General features: G+C 38.5%; 3 protein-coding genes across 3 annotated transcripts; 2 read left to right on the top strand and 1 right to left on the bottom strand.

Annotated features, from left to right (window-relative positions):
- Positions 1-4,451: 4,451 nt before the first annotated feature.
- Positions 4,452-5,390, top strand: LOC130836207 (olfactory receptor 7D4-like). The gene has a single exon (XM_057708280.1). It carries the CDS (start codon positions 4,452-4,454, stop codon positions 5,388-5,390), a length of 939 nt encoding a protein of 312 aa, XP_057564263.1.
- A 6,285-nt stretch (positions 5,391-11,675) lies between these two features.
- Positions 11,676-12,605, bottom strand: LOC130836832 (olfactory receptor 18-like). Its single transcript, XM_057709419.1, has one exon. The coding sequence runs from the start codon at positions 12,603-12,605 to the stop codon at positions 11,676-11,678; it is 930 nt and encodes a 309-aa protein (XP_057565402.1).
- Positions 12,606-22,107: 9,502 nt separating this feature from the next.
- LOC130836847 (olfactory receptor 7G2-like) lies at positions 22,108-23,064 on the top strand. The gene has a single exon (XM_057709453.1). It carries the CDS (start codon positions 22,126-22,128, stop codon positions 23,062-23,064), a length of 939 nt encoding a protein of 312 aa, XP_057565436.1. The 5' UTR covers positions 22,108-22,125.
- Positions 23,065-26,027: the final 2,963 nt, after the last annotated feature.

The following is a 26,027-nucleotide window of genomic DNA, read 5'->3' as shown; positions in this document are numbered from 1 at the left end:
TTGTAATTTTTATGTCAAACCAAAGAAAGAATTTCTCCTTGGAGGAAATAAATTCATCTACCTCCAAGGCTGCTTGCACAGACACAGCAGTGGCTGAAAATTTTCCTTTCTCTTATATTTGTACCCCAAGGGAGCTGAATTGTTTGGAGAGTGGAAAGACAGTGAAACAGTTTATTTAATGAGGAGCTGTGACAATCCAACCCTTGAGATGCTGGAAACTTTAAAAAACATTCCCGTTGCCCCTTTCTTCTAATTTTCTGAGCCGAGCCAAGTAAAAACACAACTGGGCTTCCCAAGGGCAGACCGTGGAGAACAGAAAGCTTCAGTGGTAACCATGGGAGAGTGTGTCCCTCAGTAAGTGCTGGTGGAGTAAGAAGGAAAAGAGGGGAGAAAAAAGAGGGTACTGGGCTTTAGGTCTAGAATAGTGAGACTGGGACGGTCCCATGTTTATTTATCCTATGACGTTGAAGTCCATGTACGTTGAGGGTGCTTTCAAAGTCCCTGTACTTTGAAGGTGCTTTCGTTTCAAATGAAATCAGTCTTTTCTAGCTCTTGCTGTTTCCTTCCCTCTCCTCTTGGAATCTTGAAGCTCTTTCCAGGAAGAGTATTTTCCTGGAGAGTCTCCACCTCTTCCCTACTTTCCCACAACTGTAGGCTTCTGTGTGATTTCTCAGCCCGGTCATTTATTCACCAACTCTTTCCCTGGAGATTCATTATACACAAAGTATTGTCTAATTTATTCTTCTTGTGATTGGATTTTTCTATTATATTCAGTTAACTATGAGGTGAGTCAAAAATTATCACACTCCGTTTATATTAGAACTTCTGTAAATTGTACAGCCAGAGTGTGGATACTTTTTGACTTACCCTTGTATTTCATAGTACTGTTAGCACTTAATAGTTCTGTGTTGATTATTGTCGTTTCACTTTAGTGTCCACAATATCATCTACAAATAACGTGATTATTTCTGACATTCTCTACTCAGGCTGTTTTCTTATTCTCATCTTACCAATCTCTTTAAATGTTCAGGAAAGCGTTGAAATACTGAAGTTGGAATAGACTGCCTTGTCCTCTTCATAAATTTCATATAAACAGTTTAATGTTTTAATGTAGAATATCCTTTTGGACATTATTTTTAAAATATTTTTTACTGGGTTAAGAAATTGTCCCTGATTTCTTCAGTTAGTGAGAGGCTCTGTCCTGGCTGCTAACCACGCTGCTAAATGTAATGGCTGTTATATTTTCTTAAATGCATTTTCTATTGTAATTATGGTTATGATTCCTCCTCATTGACCCATTTTTGTGATGAACTATGTTAACAAACATCATAGTATTAAATCAGCTCTCCATTCTCAGAATAGTTATTACTTATTCATGATATATTATTCTCTTAAAATAGATACGAATGCATTTTACCTAACTCTAATATTCAATTGTTTCTATATTCAAACATATGAGCTTGAAGTTCTCTTGTTTTGTGTTATAGTTTATGCTTTTCTTCTCAATATTTATTACATATCTATCATTTGCATGTGTTGAGCACCTACTATGTGCCAGGCAGCTCATAGGTCCCTGGAAGGACAATGATGGGAACAAGTGGTCATGACTTCTGACCCACAAATAAACATAAAATCACCAACATGAGAGGCACGTCAAGGATAGCATAGGATGCTCAACTTGTGGGCCTCACACTCTGTCCTCCTGACCCTCACTCTCTTCTCCATCTCACTGGCCTCTCACATCCCTTTCTTTACCAAGTTCATTGAGGTACAGAGCAACCATGAATTCTGTTCTCTCAGCCCAAATGCTTGCTCTTTCCTTATTTCCTTTGATTAACAATAACCCATCCTTCTACTCACAGCTCAATATTCATACATCAGAGAGGTCTTTTCTACACACCTCCCCAGAGCAAATTGGTCCGAAGTGATTTTTTTTTTCTCTCTGAAATAAATTGCATTCTCTAGGTATTAATAATGACAACCTTTTTTTCTACTATGGAGAACGTAAACACTTATTTTCATTTTAAATTTGCCTTTCAATTTTCAGGATGATCTAATGTATAGAAGCTGTGAATATTTTTTGTCAAATCTTTCAAAAAAATTTTTTTTTCAATTAACTCCACTTGTTGTCAAAAAAAACCTTGGCTTCCTGTGCACCTATGCCAAATAGAAATACAGAGACAGAGATTTGGAGGAAAAGAAATAGAGAGGCTTTTAGTTCTCTGCCAGGCAAAGGAAAGACACAGCAGGTTGGCACCTCAAGAACTGTGTCCCCCCTTCCTGGGGAATTACAGGGATTCTTATAGGAGGAGTTTGCAGTCCAAAGTGAGTGATAAGGATGAAAATGGTGAAGGTATTGCATTTTTCTTCTCGTATTGTTTCAAAACGGTCACCACTGGTGTCAGGAAGCCTGGTAATTAGGTCCAGGAGCCCAGTAATTAGGTTTTTTGGTCACTGGGTTATCAGTGTGCAACCTCCTTTCTCAAATGCAAACAGCCACAAGGGGTGATTTGCTACAAGAGATTACTGGGAGTAAATAGCAGGTGCAGGATGTAAATTATACAGACAATGGTGACAGGTTAGCTTTGTGAAGGACAAATCTAGTTTCAGACACTACAGGTTAATAACAGTTAAAATAAAACTAGGACTGATTATCCATTTCAGGCCAGTTTATCTTTCTTCTCTAGCCTGTTCACTTTCCCCTTTACTTTCCTTGTTCTCAGGAAAGGAAAAACTTCATCTCTATGTTTCTTGCAGAAAATTCCCCACTACTAGTTCATTCCCTCCATGTCAACGGAGGAAGGAAAATGGGTGTTGTTCTTATCTGACTGAGGACAGAACTTCAGTTTTGCTCCACTTGACAAACACCAGCTGTCTGGCCCAGGGGCCCATCTATCTCCTGCTTTGCACTGATTTTTTTCATAAAACACACCCCCACTTGTGAGCATGAACACAGGAGCTCACGCTCTCACACATGGTTTGTGTTTTATAATAATTATTTTTTAATCTTTCCCCCCCTCTTAATTATGTAGTTTTTTTGCTTTTCTTCTTGGGAACATCCACCTGGCAGGCAGCTTGTGAAAGAGGAAGCCATAGGACCATCATTAACTAGAAGTGCTGCAGGGCAGTCAATAGAGGTAACAGACCTGTGTGTTTATATGGTCAGAATTCCATCTCTGAGGGCTGCCCCTGTTTAAAGGGAGTAGTGATCAATGATAGTCATGTAAGACACATTTATTGTTCTATTAACAAGCTCACGTTTATCAAGGGTCTCTTGCATATGTCACAAGGACCACACTAGAAAAATTACATCATCTCATTTTATTCACTCATCAGTCTTACAGTGTATGGAATACTTATTTATACCATTGTAGAGGTGAGGTATCTGAACCTAAGAGAGATTAAAGAACTTTGTTAAGGTCATGCAGATAGTACATTCTTGGACCAAAATTCCCTTCTAGGAATTCTGACTCAAGATCCCATTTTCTATATCACAACTCTATGCTGTACTTTGGGAGAGTTATGTATCAAAAATTATTTTCATAGAAAACAGAGTAATAATAATAAGAAGAATAATGGCTATCATTCATTGAGATCCCATTGTGCACAGAGGTATTTTCAAACCTCACAAAGAATGTAATAAATGTAACCACAATTTTAAGAAGAAAAAAATTAAGGTGCATGAGAGTTAACTCTGACATCAATTCAAGTCACAGAATTAAGGTTGTTGGAATTGAAATCCCATGTCTTAATCATATTAAGAGTTACCAGAATGAAAGAAGTATGGAGATAATCAAAGAAAAGACCTTAAATATCTTCAATTATTTTGGAAGAGTCTTATCAAAGAAGACATTGGTTTATATTCATAGATTTGAATAGGAGAATTAGAGGGTGAGTGGGAGATAAAAGGAGAGAGGAATTTCTGCTAAATTAAAGAAAGTCTGAGGGACTTCCCTAGTGGTCCAATGACTAAGACTCCGAGCTTCCAATTCAGGGGGTTCAGATTCGATCCCTGGTCAGGGAACTAGATTCCACATTCCACAAATAAAAAGATCCCATGTGCCAAAACAAAGACCTGGTGCAGCCAAATAAATACATAATATTTTTTTGGGGGGGGGGCACATGGGCTTTAGTTGCTCTGTGGCATGTGGGATCTTCCTGGAGCTAGGATCGAACCCGTGACCTCTGTATTGGCAGGCGGACTCTTAACCACTGCGCCACCTAGGAAGCCCCCTACATAATATTTTTTTAAAGAAAGTATGAATAATTACACACATTTAAAACAGAAATGGGCTACCACCTGAATGAGTGAATCACTGGCATTGGAAGGAATAAGTGGTAAAGGATTTCCATGAACACGTGGAATCAAAATGTGATGACTAGCTGAGGTGCCAGTTCGCTCTTCATTGAATGTTGCTTCTGCCTCCATCCCCAGCAGACACAACAGCTACATGGGAGCAGGAAACCTTACAGGAGCATCACAATTCCTCCTCCTGGGCCTCTCAGGCGATCCTGAACAGCAGCCCCTCCTCTTTGGACTGTTCCTGTCCATGTACCTGATCACCGTGCTCGGGAACCTGCTCATCATCCTGGCCATCAGCTCTGACCCCCACCTTCACACACCTATGTACTTCTTCCTCGCCAACCTGTCCTTTGTTGACATCTGTTTTGTCTCCACTACTGTCCCAAAGATGCTAGTGAACATCCAGGCACAGAGCAAAGACATCTCCTATGTAGGATGCCTCACTCAGGTGTACTTTTTTATGGTTTTTGCTGGAATGGATGACTTCCTCCTGACTGTGATGGCCTATGACCGGTTTGTGGCCATCTGCCATCCCCTGCACTACATGGTCATCATGAACCCTCGCCTCTGTGCCTTCCTGGTTCTGATGTGTTGGTTCATCATTTTATCCGTCTCCCTGTTTCATATTCTACTGATGATGCGGCTGACCTTCTGTATCGGCACTGAAATTCCACACTTCTTCTGTGAACTGGCTCAAATTCTCAAGGCAGCCTGCTCGGACACCCTCATCAATGACATCTGTTTGTATGTGGCCACTGCCCTGCTGTGTATGTTTCCTCTCACTGGGATCCTCTTTTCTTACTCTCAGATTGTCTCCTCCTTAACAAAGATGGCCTCCACTGAGGGCAAGTACAAAGCATTTTCCACCTGTGGGTCTCACCTCTCTGTGGTTTCCCTGTTCTATGGGACAAGCCTGGGAGTCTATCTCACTTCTGCTGTGACCCATTCTTCCCAGAGAAGTTCCGTTGCCTCAGTGATGTACACTGTGGTCACCCCTATGCTGAACCCCTTCATCTACAGCCTGAGGAACAAGGATGTGAAGGGGGCCCTCGGAAGGCTCCCCCTTCGAGTTGCCCCTCCTCTGTGATGGACCACTGGCCTCAGAACAAAGTGGACATTGAGGCCCAAGGGCAAATATTGTGAATTTAAATATCTTGGTTCTTTCCATCCTCTAAAAGACATGCTTTATGTCTTCTAGTTATAAAACATATGTGACTTGACTTTTATTTGTTTTGTATTGGTTTTTACTCAATAACCTCCGCAGTAATTCCCTTTTGACATTTCTTCTTCATATTCTGTCCATAAAGTTATATGTTTTGTCATCAATTTTGCAGCCATTCTTAAGGTTTTTAATTTTAGATTGAAAGCACTTATCAAGGACGTCCTAGGTGACACAGAGGTTAAGAATCCACCTGCCAATGGAGGGGACACGGGTTCAATCCCTGCTCCAGGAATATTCTACATACCCATGAGCCACAACTATTGAGCCCATGTGCCACAACTACTGAAGCTCAAGTGCCTAGAGCCCATGCTCTGCAACAAGGGAAGGCACAGCAATGAGGAGCCAGCGCATCAAAATAAAGAGTAGCCCCTGCTCATCACAACTAGAAAAAGCCCATGTGCAGCAGCAAAGACCCAACACAGACAATAAATAAATACATAAGTAAATAAATAAAGTTATAAAAACAAAAAAAAAATAAAGTCTTTATCAAGTGCTAACTTGGTTGCCCCAAAATAATCCTCTGAAACATTGGTGTTCTTCACCTTCATTTGGTTTGTGTGCTTATTTTCCTCAGAAGAAATGGATGAAAGCATACAGTAGTCATAATAAAATGCTTCCCATATCAGGCCTGTGCTTGTTTCTCCATGTGTGACTTTATATCATTTTGAAAACATTTCTTTGAGATATTTTCTTATGCACCCCACTTTTCAAAAGAAGAGACTGAGATAGACATAGACTATACCCTGACTGACTGACACTGACTCTGCCATCCTACTTTTCATAGGAACAGTGATATGATTCTCAACCTCAAGGTAGGAATCTAGATTTGAAAGCTGATTGGTTGAGATGATTCATAGTTATACTGCCTAGGGAAACTTTGAGATGATGCTTTCTATTTTGCAATCCTTCCTTCTATTCCTTTAAAATTTGATCTGTATTTTACATCATGGTAATTTTAAGATATACCTTCTAAGGACCCAAAGCACATAATAATGAATACAATAGAATAAGAAATGTTTTCTCACATGTTTGAACTTTTTTTCTGAGACTCTCTGGATATGCCATTGGGAATGGTAGTAAAGCATCTGTGGAACATGTTTTCAGTGAAAGATGGAGTAGTAGATGCTGTCAACATTCCTCCCACACTCCCTGGGATCCTCTCACCATCTCCATTGCATGACCACCAATGCCCAGCATCAGCTGAAATGGACTTTACCCCAATATGTGGTTGGAGAAGTGACAGGGGATTATGCCCCATCAGAGACAGCCCTTGATGGAGTGGTGTAGGGTATACCATATATTTCACCTTTTAGCTGGGGTAATTCTGAGGTTTGGATTTTGTACCATTTTGCGGAATTCCCCACAGGATGAAAACTGTGCTTATTCACTGTGGAAGCTGACTTAACGCGAGCTTTATTTGGTGTATTTCCTTCCTGTGTTCATTTCTCCTCTCTCTCATCCATGCTCCTTGCCCTTTCCAATAAAGTGTTTGCACATGAATCCCTGCCTCAGTATCTGCTTCTGCAGGAACCAGACCTAACCAGGTGATAAAGACGGGTTTATCAAGACAATATCATGAATGGAAGGAAGGACTTTTGGGGAAATAAATTAATTATTGGAGATACAGTAAGGACTGCAAAGGTACTCTAAAACATTGTTAGAGAGGAAAGACTTCTTTGATGTGGCTTCAATTCACTTTGATTCCATCAAGTTTAATCCAATGTGCATTTATTGTCAACTGCATACACATTGAGGAGGGGACCAGAGAGGCACAAATGATTGCAATACAGAGTGGTGAGCATAAATTACTTGGTGTGTAGTAGATCCTGCTGAAAACAAAGTTAAATGTCTTCAACTCACTTTGAGTAATTCCAGGAAAACTCTTCAAAAATTTACTTTTTTAACATTTTTATGAACTGTAATTTACATGCATGAAATTTACCCATTTATAATATAAATCCAACAATTTCAGTAAATTTATAGTTATGTGATCACCACCACAATCAAGTTTTAGAATATTTCTATCACTTCAAAAAGTACCCTTGTGCCCATTTGCAGTTAATTCACCCTCCCACCTCAGCCCTAGGAAACCACTTATCACTTTTGTTTCTATACATTTGTCTTTTCTAGATACTTTATATAAATGGAATCATGCAATATGTGGTTTTTTTTTTTAATATGGCTTCCCCTACTTTGCATTATGTTTGTGAGGGTCATCCATGTGGAAGTGTGGCTCAATATTTTATTTCTTTTAATTGCAGAGTAATATGCTACTGTACGTCCATATCATTTTTTACTTATCCATTTACCTATGGATACACATTTGAATATTCTCAGTTTAGGGTTATTATGAATAATGCTACTATGAACATCTTTGCCTGTGTCTTTGGGCTGACACCCATTTTCATTTCCCTTGGAGTGCAATTACTAAGTCATATGGTAAATTTATGTTTAACTTCTTAAGACACTGCCAAACACTTTTCTAAAGTGGCTGCTCCAATTTACATCCCCACCAGAAATGCATAAAAGTTCCAGTGTTTCCACATCTTCTCCAAAACTTGGTATTTAAGAAAATGGGATAATATGCTTGAATGTTGAATAAACTTTAATGAGTAGAAATTTCTAAAGTTCATTAAAACAGATTATAGAGGTTTTGTTTATAAAGCAGCCTTACCCTTTGGAGTTTTCACTTTTTAAACATGAGCTATTCTCAGGCACTGATCTGTGTCTATACTGAACTAATTTCAGAAACAATGAGCTGCTTGCAGCCCCTCTGAGACACATTGGAGGAGCTGCAAAAAGTAATGAATAGAAATTTAACTGGAGAACATGTTTGGGTGACATTCAAGAGCAAGACATACCGGAAAGCTATATGGGACCTATGGCTGAGTTATTAGAAATAAGGCTGGATACATAGGAGGACAGATCATCGAGAGTCTAATTTGACATACTAAGTATTTTAGAAGCAAATGAGAAACCAGCTCCATGCTGTAATCATAAGTATAATATGAAGACTTCAGGATTGTCCTGATGAGAGAAACTGGAAGAATAGGGAAAGTTAGGAGGCTGTGAAAATAGTCCATTGGAGAGAAGATGGGGAGCCGACCTAAGCCAGTGGCAAGGAGATGCATAGATTTTGGAAGAAAGTTACACTCATTACTTATTGCTGAAGTAAGAAATTGCCGTAAGTCTAGTGGCTTAAAATGACACAAGTTTATTATCATAATTCTGGAGGTCAGAAATGTAACACATGTCAGCAGAGATGCTTTCCTTCTGGAGGTTCTAGAAGGGGAATCTGTTTCTTTGTTTTTTCCAAGTTTTAGAGGCCCCCTGGGTTCACTGACTTGTGGCCGCTTCCTACATCTTCAAAATCAGCAATATAGTATCTTCAAATCTCTCTCTAGCCTTCCTGCCTTCCCCTTATCAGGAAGTTTGTGCTTATATTGAACCCACCCAGATGATACAGGATAATCTGCTCATCTCAAGAGCCTTAACTTAAGGCTGCAAAGTGCCTCTTCCCTTCTGTGGTAACACAGAGGTCATCCCCATATTCAATGTCTTCAAACTCTAGTGAATGGAAGAACTGGAGGGTCTTGGTCAAATTTGTAGCAAAATCAGGAATGGGGGAGTGGGGAGTGCCTAGGGTTTGACCACTGACTCTAGAAACTTGATGAGAAGAAATATCTGGAAGATGACAGAAGCCAAATAAATTATTATTTATTCTTAAGTCATATTTTATTTCTACTTTGGAGTTCAACATTTTTAATACACATTTTTAAAGCTTTTTAATACACATGCAGATATGTATGTTACCTTACTATTTCAAAATCTGCAGTCTCTATAAAAGTGAGTTTGGATTTCCAGATTCATTAAAATTTTGTACGGGGACTTCCTTGCTGCCCAAAGAAGTCTATTATTCATCAGCTCTTCTTAAATTTTGCCATCACTGAGCACAGCATTGGGTTTGTAATTCACAGAACATCATTAACTATTCAAAGAACTACTTTGGAACGGTTTTTATGACCTTCTCAAATTAATTTTACTAGTAACAAGGTGTCCCAAGTTGAGTTTCTTGGGAAGCAGACTGATACAGTGATTAGCATGCAGGACGTTTACCAGGCAATGCTCTGGAATCAACACTTATGGAAGGCATACATGTAGTGAGGCATTTGGCCTTACTTAAAGAAAAATATGGCCTTTGTCCCAGCTCCTGGGAGGTAATCTTTAAACTTGTGAAATTTCCTTAGTGACAGGAGTGATTTGTTATTCATGGTGGGCCCTGTGGACCATGCCTAATAGCTTATGCTAATGAGATGACATGCCAAAAAGTCAAAGCATTAGAGGGTTAGGGGTTTGGGCAAAGTGACATCAACCCAAACTCTGGGGATGGAGGCTGGAAATTGAGTTCAACCATGGGGGCAACAATTCAACTTATCACGTTTGTGCAATGAAGTCTCAATAAAAATGCTAGACACTGAAGCTCAGGTGAGCCACCTAGTTGGCAATATTTTTATTTAGTTGTCCTTGTCATCAGGAGGAGGTAATGGGTCTGGACTCCACGGAGAGAAGACAACAAGAAACTTCACCTATGGGACGGTCCAGCTCTTGCCTTATGTGTATCTTCCCTTGTCTGGTTCTAATTTGCATTCTTTTTCTATAATAGAATGATAATCATAAGTATAGAACTTTCCTGAGTTCTGTGAGTCAATCTAGTGCATTATTGAACCTAAGGTATTCCTCTTAGTTTAAATATTCTAGAAAATTATTGAATATGAGGCAATACCCGAATTTTAGCCAACTTGCCTGAAATGAGGTTGGCCCTGGGAACCCCTGAACTTATAGCTGGTATATAAAATGAGGCAGTCTTGTAAGGACTGTTCCCTTGGACTTTGTGGTTTGGCAAACTCTTTGGAGCAAGCAAGGACAGAGGAAAAAAACCAAGCCAAGGTGAAGCCCATTAAAAGCCTCTGAAAACCACCAGGGAGCCATGGAGCTAGGATGAGCCCTTAGAGTTGGCTGGAGTTGGGGCAAAAGAGCCAAATGCTTACACCTCCCCCCCTTCATACAGTCATAGGATGTGGGCTGCCTGGCGGTCTCTGTAGCTGGGCAGATTCCAGGAGGAGTTGATTGTTGAGGGATGAGTAACACACAACATTGGAGCATATGTCCCTCACTCCTGACAGGAGATTTTTTTTTTTTTATTGTGGAAAAAGAACATAACATAAAACTTACCCTCTTAACCATTTTTAAATGTACAGCTCAGTGGCATTAAGCACATTCACCTTGTTTTGCAACCATCACTGCCATCCATCTCCAGATCTTTTTCATCTTCCCCAAGTGAAACTCTCTTCCCATTAAACATTAAATCCCCTCTTCTCCACCCAAAGCCTCTGACAACCACCATTCTACTCTCTTTTTATACAAATTTGGAATCATTCATTTTTTGTTCTTTATGTCTGGATATGTAATATGATTGGGGAGAAACTAGATGGAATGGGAAGGAGAATTATCAGAAAATTCAGGCATCAACTTTGCTCTTGTAGGTACTCTCCCATCTACTCCTTGGTAAGCATACATCCCAGTTTTCCTAGGGAAGTTCCAGTTGATAACTGTTTATTCGAACTCATTATTAGTAGTGTCCTATTTCAATTTCAAAATACTATGGTTAAGAAGTGAAATTAAATAGCCATCCTATTTGCTCAAAAATCATTAAGGAACAAAAATATAATATATTAGATGTCTTGGTCATTATATAGGGTTTAGATCCACCTACCACACAGGGGACAAATCATTGGAAAATATAGAAACAATAAATAACAGGAAAGAGAGAGCTGTGTTTATTTTGCAGCAGTAGAATCAATATTGCTCATGAGCAAGGGTCCTGGACAACATACAAGGAAAGTGAGAAGTGTATAGTGATGTGCTATGCAAAATCCTGGAAGGGCCATGATTCACATTGGGCATCCAAATAATCTCCCAATTCCATTAGAACAATTCTAAGAGGGAAAATTGTGTAAATAGCTAGCAGAAAGACACATAGATACGTATACACTATAGGACTGCAGATTTAGAATCACTTTTCACACATATTTAACTTTATTGTTTCTCCAGTCTTATGAACCAAAGAAAAAAAATACACAGGCATTAAAATTAGGCTATCCTGATGATGGTCCTCCACAAGGCACTCTTGATGTCCCTGTTCCTCAGGCTGTAGATGAAGGGGTTCAGCATAGGGGTGACCACAGTGTACATCACCGAGGCCACTGCATTCTTCCTGGGGGAAGATGAGGCAGTTGAACTGAGGTACACCCCAAGACCTGTTCCATAAAATAAGCAAACAACTGACAGGTGAGAGCCACAAGTGGAGAAGGCTTTATACTTCCCATTTGATGAGGTCACTCTTATAATGGAAGATATAATTCGACTATAAGAGTAAAGGATCCCTAAGAGTGGAACTCCACCCAAGGTTGTACCAATGAAATAGATTAATAGGTTATTGATGGAGGTGTCAGAACAGGCAAGGTTGACGAGTTGAGGAAGGTCACAAAAGAAATGAGGGATTTCCACATCTGCACAGAAAGTAAGCTGTGCCATCATCAAGTAGTGCAGCAGGGAGGTCAAAAGGCTAATGGAAAATGATACCAGGACCAATAAGCCACAGGTGCGGGGATTCATGATGACCAGGTAGTGTAGGGGGTGACAAATGGCCAGTAACCGGTCATAGGCCATCACTGTCAGAAGTAGACTCTCCAAAAATGCAAAAAGAGAAAAAAAGATAACCTGAGCTAGGCAGCCTGCATAGGTGATGGATTTGCTGTGTGTCTGGAGGTTCACTAGCATCTTGGGGATGGTGATGGTGCTGAAACTGATGTCAGCCAAGGACAGATTGGAGAGGAAGAAGTACATAGGGGTGTGGAGGTGGGGGTCAGAGGTGACAGCCAGGGTGATGAGCAGGTTCCCAAGCACCGTGACCAGGTATATGGCCAGGAAAAGCCCAAAGAGAAGGGACTGCAGGTCTGGATTGTCTGAGAGACCCAGGAGGAGGAATTCTGAGATATGTGTAAGATTCTGTAGTCCCATGTAGATATGCACCTTTTGAAAAAGAAGAGAGTGTTGAATACAGAAAACAATTGCAGAGACACCCAGATATATATCTATACATTGGATTTAAGCAATTCGCAAATAAAGTATTCCCTCTTAGGGACCACTCTCCCATACACCTTCAGCAATATTTCTCAGTTGTGAACACATCTTTAATGATGCCCCAAATATCACTTGTTTCTTTATACACCTATTTTAGAGGCATCAGGCCTAATAATATGAGAGAAGTAAAGGCATTCTGAAATATAGAATCTAAGAACACAATAAGATATCTGTCGCCTACTTTTGAAGGAAACATATCGAATAAAAAGTATTCTCTATTTTAAAAAATTATTCTAATTAAAGGACACTAAAAACCACTCAAATGTACTGCATCTTATCCAAATGCATTGCAAGAAACTCCTTTGATTTGCAATGTCTTCCTAAAGAGATTAAAACCACACTCGATGGATTCTAAATTGATAGCAAATGTTGACAATCAGATAGCATTTCTACATGACAATTATCTTTAAGGGTTTTTCATCTTTATTTGGTTTCATGATATCCATCTTATGGAGATAAGTGCTCACTCAAATGTGTGGCTTGTCTGGTCAAATCTCTTCACATATAACTGCATTATAAATATTTGGCCTTGATGAACTTCACATTTTAATAAATATATTTTTGTTAAAAGCGTAAAATCGTACAGCACTGCTGATCCTGAAGGTACCATTAATATATTATGCACCAGTGATTAAATGATCATTAAATTTTAATAAATACTCTGAACTTGTTTTTCATTTTTGCTGAGTGTTTTCTCAGTGCTCTCCACTCTCAGAGAAGTGAGTGTGCTTTCTGCTGTTTTTGTTTGTAGTGGCTAGGTAAAACTCCTTAAATATGTTTCTCCTCCTAAACATTCGTGAAGGGTTGATTTCTCATGTAATCCAACCTCTTATGAATAGTCAAAAAGTTTAAGACCAAAGCCAGGTCTCAAATGCTACATTGGTCTTCTGGTGCCAGCTGAAGAGATTTTCAAACCAATTATTCCTTAGGCAGAGATTGCATTTCTCCTCAATTCAGCTTTGTGAATGCAGATTGCGTTGACAGATGAGAATACTGTCTAGGCGCCTTGTGAATGGAGCTTCACTGATGTCTACCAGAAGCCCTGATTGATATTACATTAAAATACTGTGTTCTGATCCTCAAGTGTAAAATGATAATAATACATGTTGCTCTCTTTTTGGGGTGGTAATGCAGATAAAAGGAAATAAGCCACATAAAAATCTAGTTCTGAACCTGCCACTCAAATTCCTAGATAAGGTTTTGGGATACTGTGGTTACTGTCACCATTTTTAACACCATCACCTTCATGACCATTTGGAGCCCTTTAGGGGACATTTTAGTGGGACCTATTACCTGTTCAGGTAAAAAAAAATGCCTACAGTAGATAGAATATTTATGGGAGGAGAAAATGCATTTAAATAAGAGTTCTAGTGTTCCTCACCAGTACCAACAACATCAACTTCATAGACCTCTGAGCTGAATTTTTGCATTTTGGTGCCCCACCCCCTGCCACTGGTTATCCCACTGTCCCACTGCTTTAGTGATGAGCAGACAAGGATCCCCCAATCCCTCCTGCATCCAGTGTCCCCCACTGCATTTGGCACTCACTGGGCTGGGCTGCATCTCTGATGGAGCAGGACTGAGGGATGCAGATCACCTGCCCCTCGCATACCTGGTATTGCATGAGGGCTGATGCTTTGTCTTCAGGACTTCCAGGAAGACAGACTCAGGTATGGGCCTCCTGGTGCAGACAATAACTCTGGGAGGATGAGACACACAAATATGGGACACATTGGCCTGAAATGGCTAGCTGAAGGGCTGGGAAGCACAGGCTGATTATTTACAGTGGTGCAGGCTTGAGACTTCAATGCATGTAGCAGATAATTAGCCAAATTGGTCCATGGTCTCTCAGTCTCCGAGGATTTCCTAATTAACGGAGGAGGAAAAGAAGAAAAGTGAATGTATTAGGAAGGAGGCTGACCTCTACTCTTCACTTCTGACTCCAAGTTGTATATCTCATCATAGAATCCAAAAACATTTTTTTTTTCAATGAGGGAAAGCAATATATGACTCTTATATCTGCAAATCACTTAACTAGTCATTTAATTTAGAGACATTTAGGTCTTCTTCACCAATATTCTGATAGTATTTCTATTTTCTTAGTTAAGATGCATGTCTCTGAGAGCTTCCTACTGTTCTTTGGGGTTGTATGGTTCTTGCTATTTTGAATGGCAGTCCCAATTCTAGTTAATTGTATCGGAATTTAAAAATTTTAATCTAATTAGTTTAAAATTCCAGCCCCACTTTTTCTGCTCAGTTGATGTATATTATTACATTACAAACTGTTTATTTTGAAATGTTTAGCTGGTAACTTGCTACTTTGCTTAAATATTTTAAGGGGATTTAAAGATGTCTGCGTTCAAAATGTGAGCCAGGGCTGCAGTCTTGTCAAGTCTTGACCAGAAGAGTATCTGAATCCAAGCTCACTTACATGGCTGTTGATATGATTGAATTCTTTGAGGGCCAGAGGATTCCCTTGGATTCTTATCATATGGGCCTCTGAGAACATGGCATCTGGCTTCCATCAGAGCAAGGTGGTGAGATGGCAAAAGGGGGCTGGCAAGAAGAAATCTGAACCCTGGGGATACAGTGTAGGTGAAGGATGGATTGAGAGTTCGGGATTAGCAGATGCAAACTATTAAATATAGAATGGATAAACAACAAGGTCCTATTGTATAGCAAAGGGAACTATATTCAATATCCTGTAATAAATGATAATGGAAAAGAAAAAATAAAAAGAATGATCAGCCTTTGTACACATTAAGGTTGGAAGGGACAGCCCAATATATTTCCAAAGTCTATTCATTGGAAGCAAGTCACTGTGTCCAGTCCATAGGAGGCAGAGTTACTTGGGAGTATCTTTGAAGCAACCCACACAGGTCTCACTGTTTTGTAGATAGTTGACTGAGAAGAATAAGACTATAGAGATATTTCTCTATTTTCCAGCCTCATCTCCAACCAACCACCACATCATCTTTTCAAACAAAATTCCTTGGAGAAAAAACTGACACATGGAAGAATTTGCATGTTTGGGGTACTTCTGAAGATCTCATCGTGCTGTTACTGGCTATACCGTCAGAAATACATCTAGGTTCTCTTACACCCATCAATCCCCTCTACTGATTTCAGAGAAAGCCGCAGACATTCAGTGCCTGGCTCAAGAAACACCTGACTCAGTTAGTGTGGGAGGGGTTCCTCAAAATGGAAGAAGAGTAGGAGGAGGTGGATTTCATCTGTCTTCACAAATGCATCAAGAATATATCTACAAAGGGGACATCCCTGGTGGTCCAGTAGTTAATAATCTGCTTCCAATGCAGGGGACATGGGTTAGATCTCTGGTCAGGGAACTAAGATCTCACATGCTGTGGGGCAACTAAGCTCACGTGCCACAACTACTGAGCCTGTGTGTCTCAATTACAGAGCTCTCACACTCCAGATCCCGTGTGCCACAACTAGAGAGAAGCCCGTGAGCTGCAACTAAGACCCGGCACAGCTGTAAATAAATAAGTAAATAAATAAATATTAAAAAAAGAATAAATTTACAAATGGAACACTTGTAACAAAACACCTGCTGAACACCAGCACAGGCCCTCAGACACATAAAAGGACAAGAAAGAACCCCATATAACTGAGTAGAATAAAAGAAGAAGGGAATTGACAGGAAGCAGGATGGGACCTGTGACCCTGGTGGGGAGGTGAAGGAGAGAGAGGTTCCCCCATCCAGGGAAACCCCTTCACTGGCCTGGAGATCAGCAGGGACAGAAGGGGAGGTTATGGAGCTTGGAGGAGAGGGCAGCAATGGGTCTGTGGCAAGCAGGACAGAGAGAGACCTACACAGAAGCTAGGTGCCACAGTCCTGCGTGCCCCAGCCTGTGACATGAGTCCCCAGTATGGATGGGTGCTGGGTGCTGGAATGTGGGGTTTGAAGAGGAGACCGAGGGAAGCGGACTGTTGTTGGCTGCAAGGAGATAGCCTGAGGGGATGGGAATGAGGACCTCCACAACCAGGAATCTTCCTGGAGGAAGCCCAGACTACCATAGAAGTGAAGTGCCCTTGTTGAGTGAGCTGCAATGGGCGGGGGCCACCCTTGCAGCCTCTCTCCTCAGGCGCTAGCTCCTGCTTCCACGGGCACTAGGGAGATCTTCCACTGGAGCTGGCTTGTGCACCCCTGCCATTGGGATTAGTCCCCAAAATATACAAACACTCATGCAGCTCAATATAAAAAAAGAATAAATAAATAAATAATAAGTAAGCAAACAAACAAGCAACAAAATGGGCGGAAGACATAAATAGACATTTCACCAAAGAAGACATACAGATGGCCAAATAACACATGTAAATATGTTTAACATCACTAATTATTAGAGAAATGCAAATCAAAACTACAATGAGGTACCACTTCACACCGGTTAGAATGGGCATCATCAGAAAATCTACAAACAGTAAATGCTGGAGAGGGTGTGGAGAAAAGGGAACCTTCTTGCACTGTTGGTGGGAATGTAAATTGACACAGCCACAATGGAGAACAGTATGGAGGTTCCTTAAAAAAACTAAAAATAGAATTACCATATGACCCAGCAATCCCACTCCTGGGCATATACCCAGAGGAAGCCATAATTCAAAAAGGCACATGTAAGCCAGTATTCACTGCAGCACTGTTTATAATATCCAGGTCATGGAAGCAACCTAAATGTCCATCAACAGATGGATGGGTAAAGAAGATGTGGTACATATATACGATGTAATATTACTCAGCCACAAAATGGAATGGAATTGGGTAGAGATGTAGATGGACCTAAAGACTTATAGAGAGTGAAGTAAGTTAGAGAGAGAAAAATATCATATATTAACACACATATGTGGAATCTAGAAAAACGGTACAGATGAACCTGTTTTCAAGGCAGAAGTAGAGACACAGATGTAGAGAACAAACGTATGGACAACAATGGGGGGGAAACTGTGGGTGGGATGAATTGGGAGATTGGGATTGATATATATATACACCAATGTGTATAAAATAGATAACTAATGAGAATCTGCTCTATAGCACAGGGAACTACAGTTCGCTATACGGTAGAAACTAACAGAACATTGTAGAACAAATATACCCCAATTTTAAAAAATTACAAAAAATAGTATACTGTATAAAAAGTTAAAAATTTAAAATTAAAAAAGAAAATTCATATAGAAAGACTTAAAATGAAAATAAATTGATGAACAACTGAAAACTAAAGTTCCTAAAGAAAAATGTTTTTAAGTGAGTATTGAATGGAACATCATTCACGTCTTAAATAATGGATGAAATCTCATGTGATCTAATAGATAAAGGGCAAAACTGCACACTAGTGCCTTTCTGTGACATTGTTTTTGATCACAACACAATTGGAAATGAACTACAATTCAATTAAAGTCCCCTAATGTGAAGGAAAATGTTACATTGAGTCTATTGTGTGAAACTTGGAAAAGGTGGTTATTAAAGTCTAAAAAGAGATTGTGACGTCTGTATATATTGATTACAGTCACAACTGATCACAAAGAACAGATCAGATTTTGCGGGGTAAAATATAGACAACAAAAATTAAGATAACATTAGTGTACCTGAAAATGAAATACCTCTAATTGTTTGAATTTTATATCTTAACTATATTTTAAAACACATTATTTTAGCTAATACATAAAACAGGTTTCCACACATAAGATTGACATCAGGCTTTCTGATATTATTAATTAGACAGAGGATGCCTCTGCTTGTTACTTTAATAAGGGATTGATTGGGAGTTTGGGATTGACAAGTACTAACTGCTATATTTAAAATAAAATGCCTTTCAATAAAAAAGTAAATAGATAAAATAAAATTATACGCTAATCCCTCCAATAATAATAAGGAAGCCTGAAATTAATTAGAAAATGAATGTTGATATGTGAAACTCAGGTGTATATGAACAGATGGATAGAATACATGGCATACACTTGGTCTAACAGGGTCAGGGGTTATCCGTCACGAAATTCTCTCTTCTACTGTCTTGATCTTTAAGCATTTGCACAGCCCAGGGATCAGAATGGCACTAAAAATATTTGTCTAATGAGGAGCTTTGGATACTGACTCCCAGGGGATATAGGTACTGTGAGCTGTCAGCCCATGATGACCTCATAAACAGCCCTTGCCTACCTAGGAAAGACATGCTTGAAACTCCTGTCAGAGGTGAATCCTTCTTGACCAGGAATCGTTGTCTCACTTGATCTTCCTGACCTTCTTGAGGACAGATCTTCTGTTTCCAGTATCAAGGTGACATGTCAAGCATCATTCCACACTGATGCCAATCAGGTAACTTAGAGTCCTTAATTAACGTTTTGTTTTGTTTTGTAATGGAAACAGGTGTTTTACTACAAAGTCAGCTATGGGAAGCAATAAGCAGAGTACATGCATGAAATGAGCAGAACGAAGTGTCCCATGGGAATGCTCACTGGGTTCTGAATTTGCTGATTTCCTATTTTCTCTAAAAATGGAAGAACTCATTATCCTCCAAAGCAGAAATCTTCCCCTTCTCAAAACAATGACTCATAAAACTTTCTGACATTTGCTGGAATGCTGTGGTAGTTGTGGAGAAGAGGTTTGATTAGCATTTCCTTTATTTCCATTTCTGGTACTTCAAATACCACTGCACAGTTTATTTCATTGCTGTCTTTGGGCTGTGAAGACACAGGGAAGAAGTGGAGACACAGGGAGGCTTAGCTGGCTGTCTTCCCAGCACATCAAATATATAAAATTACCAAGTATTTAAAACAAGAACAGCAGAGATAGTATAATAAGTTTTTTTTTTTAAATTTGAGAATCCTTAAACTCCTTTCAAACTTTAAAATGCTTACATTCTCCTATCAACTTCAGATTTAATTATAATGTAATAAAATAATACACATACAAAAGGCCTCTGTTTTGTATCCTCCTGAGATCTTATTTCTCTCTTCCAAAAGACAAAATAATCTTGAATTTGATAATGTTTCCCCTTGCACTTTTTAAAATGTGTATAACTGTTCACAAACGTATGTAAGACAAAGACCTATCAGTTAGGGAATAGAGAAATAAAATATGAGGTAACAATAGAGTGGAGTACTGTATGATAATCAAAATTAATGGAGAGGGATTAAATATATGAACAATATGGAAAAGATGAATTATACAAAAACACCAACTGTAAATTACATATGCTACATGGTCCTGATTATATAAAGTTTTCAAAATGCAATAGAATGCAATTGTCCATGGAACAATAACACTGATTACAGTAAAAACTGTAGAGAATGAACTACATGTAATTCATTTAGTGGTTCCCCTGGGGAAAGAAAAGAATCAAGATTGTGCCAGCATGTGATGCAGGGCTCCATATATATCTGTACTATTTATTGCAGTAAAAACACATAGAATGAGGACATCGAAGTGTGTGAATCTCATACTGTCGATAGGATGAGAACCCTGCCTGTACTTAACTCTCTGTTTTATTTGTTGTTGTTTTTTTTTTGCTTGAATAACCCTACAGTTTATTTTTGTTGTGGATTATTACCTGTAAGGGTTCAATACATAGCTTCAATTTTCTAATGCTGTAGACTTTATGTCATTTAAAACTTTTCTCTTACAGTTTTCATAGTTTGTACTGATTTCTTATCAGAATTATTTTATCTTTTATTTCATTTTAATTGCTATATATTTCATCATGGGTCCATGGCTAGTGAACATTAATACTATTGATGTTTCCTTCATAATTTTTTCTATGTGTCAATGGTTTCCAGCTGGAGTTTCAGCTCATAAGCACATGCCTGAAATTTGCAGTTGCCATGTGAAGAATATTCCCTTTCTATTATCTTTCTTCAACCATCCGTACCGCTGCTTTCTTCTGAGGAGTGAAATATGTCAGCTGTCTTTGCTCATGAAGAAAATTAAAAAAAATAGGAAAATCAGAACAAGGGTCTCATATGCTGAGTACTACGGTTCATTTCTCATCATTGCAATATACCATAATATTTTATAATAGTTCCCATTATACAAATGAGGACATTGAAATTTCTCATATAGTTGAACAATTTTCCAGTTCTCAGAGAGAAGGCTGGTCCTGGATTAAGTTCATAGGGTTTGAGTCTAAATAATATACCAAATAGTAAGGGCTGACCTAGCCACTTCTGTCTCCCCCAGCTGGGGAGGAACACTACTTTGCCGTATGGTCCTGTAGGATGCCTGAATATTTTTTAAGTATCATGTCTGTTTTATCTTGTAATTTCCTATCTTCCAAGGACGAAAAAAATGTTGCTATTTTCATCTATTTTTAGAAGCCTATGCATTTTATCCTCTCTCTCATTTAAATTTTTTCTTTTAAATGATATTTCACCTATCACCTTAGGGGAAGAAATCTCATTAGGATACAACAGAGAATATGATCAGTATTTGCCTAGCTTCTCTTAGAATTTATTGCTAATGCAGATGAATTGCATCTCATGAGGACATCTACATGACATTTTGTAATCTTTGCTCAGGTGCAGTGTATGTACTTGGATGGATGCCATGACCTGCTACACAATGCTTCATGGGTAGAGATGGACATATGTTGTAGGCAGAGAAAACATTTGGAGCATTTTCAAGATGAAAATATTCAAGTGTTAAAGGGAAATTATAAAATCTGAGTGTTGGTTTGGGAATGATAATTCTGTGGTATCCAAAGTCAACTCAGTTGCGAGAGGATCTGATCTCAGACCTAATTTTTTCACCCACTGTGTACTTCATGACCTTCATGTAACCTCAACTTACCTAAGTATCCCCATGGATGATTAGAATGGTATAATGATAACTCATCTGTAATTTGATAAACACCTCAGGTGATTTTTGAGGCTGCCAAGTTTGGTGCATCATATTCCACAAGACAGATTGGATAAATTCATTCTCATTTTTCTGCTTGTTTGAAGCAAGAAGGAATTCTGAAGGAAATGTCATGTCTTATTCTTTATTTCAGTCTCAGCACTTGGCACAAGGCGTGAAAGAGAGTTGGTGAGCAATAAAAATAAGGGCCAATGAAGGGAAGGGAAAGAAGAAGAAGTGTGAGATATGATGATGGGGGGAAGAAATTAGCAAAGGGACTTAAATATTCTCTTGGGTTCATAATATATGTAGAATTTGATTTCTTTATATTTATGCACTGTTTCTGGAACTTTATCATATATCAAATTCATCTAGAGGATTTGTTAAAACTTGGACTTCTGGTCATTACCCCCAGAGTTTATCAGCAGTTAATCTAGAGTGATACCAAGAATTTGCATTTCTAATAAGTTCTCAGGTGTTGCTGCAGCTGCTTATCTGGAGACCATTAATTTTATTGTATTTTCACCCCATTTTTCCTTCAGATTCATCAACAATATGGAAAACAGAAATCAAACAGATGTTTCTGAATTTTTTCTCCTGGGATTGACAGATGATCCAGAACTACAGTTCCACATCTTCTTCCTGTTCTTGTCCATGTACCTGATCACTATCTTAGGAAACCTGCTTATTACCCTGGCTGTCAGCTGTGACTCCCACCTCCACACTCCCATGTACTTCTTCCTCCTCAACCTGTCCTTAACTGACATCTGTATGAGCACAACTACAATCCCAAAGATGCTGGTAAACATCCAAGCACAGAGTCAGAGCATCACTTATGCAGGATGTCTCACCCAGATGTGCTTTGTCATGGTTTTTGCCTTTTTGGAAAATTTTCTCCTAACAGTAATGGCTTATGACCGCTACGTGGCCATTTGTCACCCCTTAAGGTACTCAGTTATTATGAACCCCCAACACTGTGGCCTGCTGATTATATTCTCACTGTTCCTTAGCATTGTGAATGCCCTGCTCCTTAGTCTGGCCGCATTGCGCCTGTCCTTCTGCAAGGACCTGGAAATCCCTCATTTCTTCTGTGAACTTGCTCAGGTCATCAATCTAGCATGTTCTGATACCCTCATCAATGACATTTTGTTATATTTTGTGGGTAGCCTATTTGGTGTTGTTCCTCTCTCCGGTATCATTTTCTCTTATACTCAAATTGTCTTCTCTGTTTTGAGAATGTCATCAGCAGGTGCAAAGCTTAAGGCTTTTTCCACCTGTGGGTCTCATTTGACAGTTGTTTCCTTATTCTATGGGACAGGTTTTGGAGTTTACATAAGTTCTATAGTTACTGACTCATCCAGGAAGACTGCAATGGCTTCAGTTATGTACATCGTGGTTTCTCAAATGGTGAACCCATTTATCTACAGCTTGAGAAACAGGGACATGAAAGCAGCCTTAAGAAAACTCATCAATGAGATACCTTCTTTTCTGTGATTGTGCCGTATACTTTGGAGTTGTGCTTGTAGAATGAGGCAAGATGATAGAAATACTGGGTGAGCCATAAGGCCTGATTCCTTCATCATCAAATTCTTATAAAGTAGCCAGACCACTGAAAGGCCAAGTTAACTTTAACTTGGGGTTGAAACCTGGCTTTTCTTTTTGTTTAGCCCTAAAACGTTTGACATTTGATTTTGGTTCTCTAAATTTAATTTCTTTGCCCAGGATCCATAGAAATAGAGCCTGAGGCAAGGGTTCTAGTTTTAGTGATTGTTTTTTGGGTCACTCTCCAAAGAAGTAATATTTCAGAAAGTATGTAAGTCAGGTGAAGTACTGAAGTAAGGCTGTGGTCATATGTACAGACTAGCTTCCACCTGATCCATAGCAGGACTATGTCAGTTGCATCCCAGAGTTAGGCCAATAGTGATAGATATGACCTTTCACTCACCTATTTGGTAATGAATTAGATTGGTCACTGGCAAATTGTATCCTTCTGAGGAACATTAGCATTATCATACTCAGCTTCTTTATCTGTGAAATTGGCATAATTAGATTATATTAGTGCTTTTAGACAACTGTGAGATATTTAAATTTACCAGAGAGGAAGGCTTCTGTACTTATAGGAAAAAGAATCTCTAACACCAATATGCACAAACAGTAGAGTCATCTTTTATTACAAGGCCTTAGATGAAAAAAAATGCATAGAAATGAGGGAGTAGGGATTCACTCAGTCCTGCATACATTGTCTTATCCTATGCTTGGTTCTTCTCAGGGGCACCTTGTGGTGGCACCAAATGGAAATTTCATATATGGACATATATATTTCCCAGAGACAGAACCTTGGCTGTCCAATTTAGGCAAAATTTAGGTGACAGAGGAACATGTTCCAAATGAAAGAATAAGATAAAACCCCAATAGAAAAACTTAGTGACGTGAACATAGGCAATCAACCCAATAAAAAGTTTAAGGTAATAATCATAACGATGATCAAAGAACTCAGAACAAGAATAGAGGAACACAGAAACTGAACACAGCTGGAAGCTATAAAGAAGAATCAAACAGAACTGAAGAATACAATAGGTGAAATAAAAAATACACTGGAAAGAATCAAAGTAGATTAGAAGATAGAGAGAAAAGAATCAGTGAGCTGGAACACAGAGTAATGGAAATCACTGAAGTTAAACAGAAAAAAGGAAAAATAGAAATGAGAACAGTTTAAGAGAACTCTTAGACAACATCAAGCTTACTAACATTCACATTATAGGATCCCACAAAGAGAAGAGATAAAGGGGAAAAGAAAATATTTGAATACATAATAGTGAAAATTTTCCCTTATCTTGGAAAGGAAACAGACATGCAGGTCCAGGAATCAGAAAAAGCCCCAAACAGGATCAAACTGAAGAGAATCACACTGAGACAAATTGTAATTAAAATGGCAAAAACTGAAGATAAAGAAAGACTATTAAAAACAGCAAGGGAAAAGCAACAAGTTATGTAAAAGGGAACTCCCATAAGGCTATCAGCTGAATTTTCAGCAGAAACTCTGCAGGCCAGAAAGGTAGAGGCACAACATATTTAAAGTGATAAAATGGAAAAACCTGCAACCAAGATTATTCTACCTGGCAAGGTTTTCATTCAAATTTGATGGAGATATGAAAACTTCTATATACAAGCAAAAGCTCAAAGAGGTTAGCATAACGAAAGCAGCTTTACAAAAAATGTTAAAAAAAATTCTCTAAGAAAAAAAAAAGAGTTTGGAACATTAAAATTACAAAAACAAACAAACAAAAAACTAAAAAAAGCCCCTCAACTCATGGGTAAGGGCAAATACACAATAAAGGTAATAAATCTACCACATACCAAGTCAATAGAAAGATAAAAAGTGAAAGGGGTAAAAATTATCTACATCTATAATAAATAGTTAAAAATACACAAGAGAAGATGTAAAATATGACATCAAAAAAAAACAGTAATAGAAGAAGAGGAGTAAAAATGTAGAGTTGTTAAAATCCATTTGAACTTAAGGTTAGAAACATAAATTAATCATATATATATGTTTATATACACATATATGGTTATATATGTATATATATATATAATCCTCAGGGTAACAAAAACCCAAAAATTTAGAATTGATACACACACACAAAAAGAGAAAGGAATTCTAACATAACACTAAAAATAACTTAAAAAGGAAAAGGACAAAGAAGAAAGGAACAACAAGAACAACACCAAAAAACCTACAAAAACAAACCCAAAACAGTTAACAAAATGGAAGTAAATACATACTTATCAATATTTACTTTAAATGTTAATGGAGTAAATACTCCAATCCAAAGACATATAGATACAAAAATAAGACCCATATATATGCTGCCTATAAGAAACTCATTTCATCTATAGAGACACAACCTGAAAGTGAAGGGATGGAAAAATTATTCCATGGAAGTGAAAAAGAAAAGAAAGCTGGGGTAGTAATACTTAGAGCAGACAAAATAGACTTTAAATTAAGGGCTAAAAAGACAGAGAAGGACATTACATAATGATCAAGGGATCAATCCAAGAAGAAGGTAAACAATTATAAATATATACACACTTAGGATAGGAGGACCTAAATGTATAAAGCAAATATTAATGACATAAAGGGAGAAGTTGACAGGAACTCAATAATAATATAGAATGTTAAGACCCAACTTATATCAATGGATGATCATCCAGACATGAAATCAGTAATGAAACACTAGCCTTAACTGACACATTAGACTGAACAAGTTAATAGATATATGTAGAACATTCCATTCATAAGCAGCAGAATATACATTCTTTTCAAGTGCACATGGACATTCTCCAGTATAGATTGCATGTTATCCCACACAAAAAGTACCAGTAAATTTAAGAAAATTGAAATCACATCAAGTCTCTTTTCTCATCACAATCCCATGAGACCATAAATCAACTAC

Source organism: Hippopotamus amphibius, chromosome 15 (assembly GCF_030028045.1).
Source record: "Hippopotamus amphibius kiboko isolate mHipAmp2 chromosome 15, mHipAmp2.hap2, whole genome shotgun sequence".
Lineage (NCBI taxonomy): Eukaryota > Metazoa > Chordata > Mammalia > Artiodactyla > Hippopotamidae > Hippopotamus > Hippopotamus amphibius.
Note: the sequence above shows the minus strand (reverse complement) of the source record. Positions and strands in the feature narration are given on the sequence as shown.

Coding starts and splice junctions, on each gene's coding strand:
- LOC130836832 (XM_057709419.1), bottom strand. CDS start 12,605: ATGGGACTACAGAATCTTACACATATCTCAGAATTCCTCCTCCTGGGT.
- LOC130836847 (XM_057709453.1), top strand. CDS start 22,126: ATGGAAAACAGAAATCAAACAGATGTTTCTGAATTTTTTCTCCTGGGA.
- LOC130836207 (XM_057708280.1), top strand. CDS start 4,452: ATGGGAGCAGGAAACCTTACAGGAGCATCACAATTCCTCCTCCTGGGC.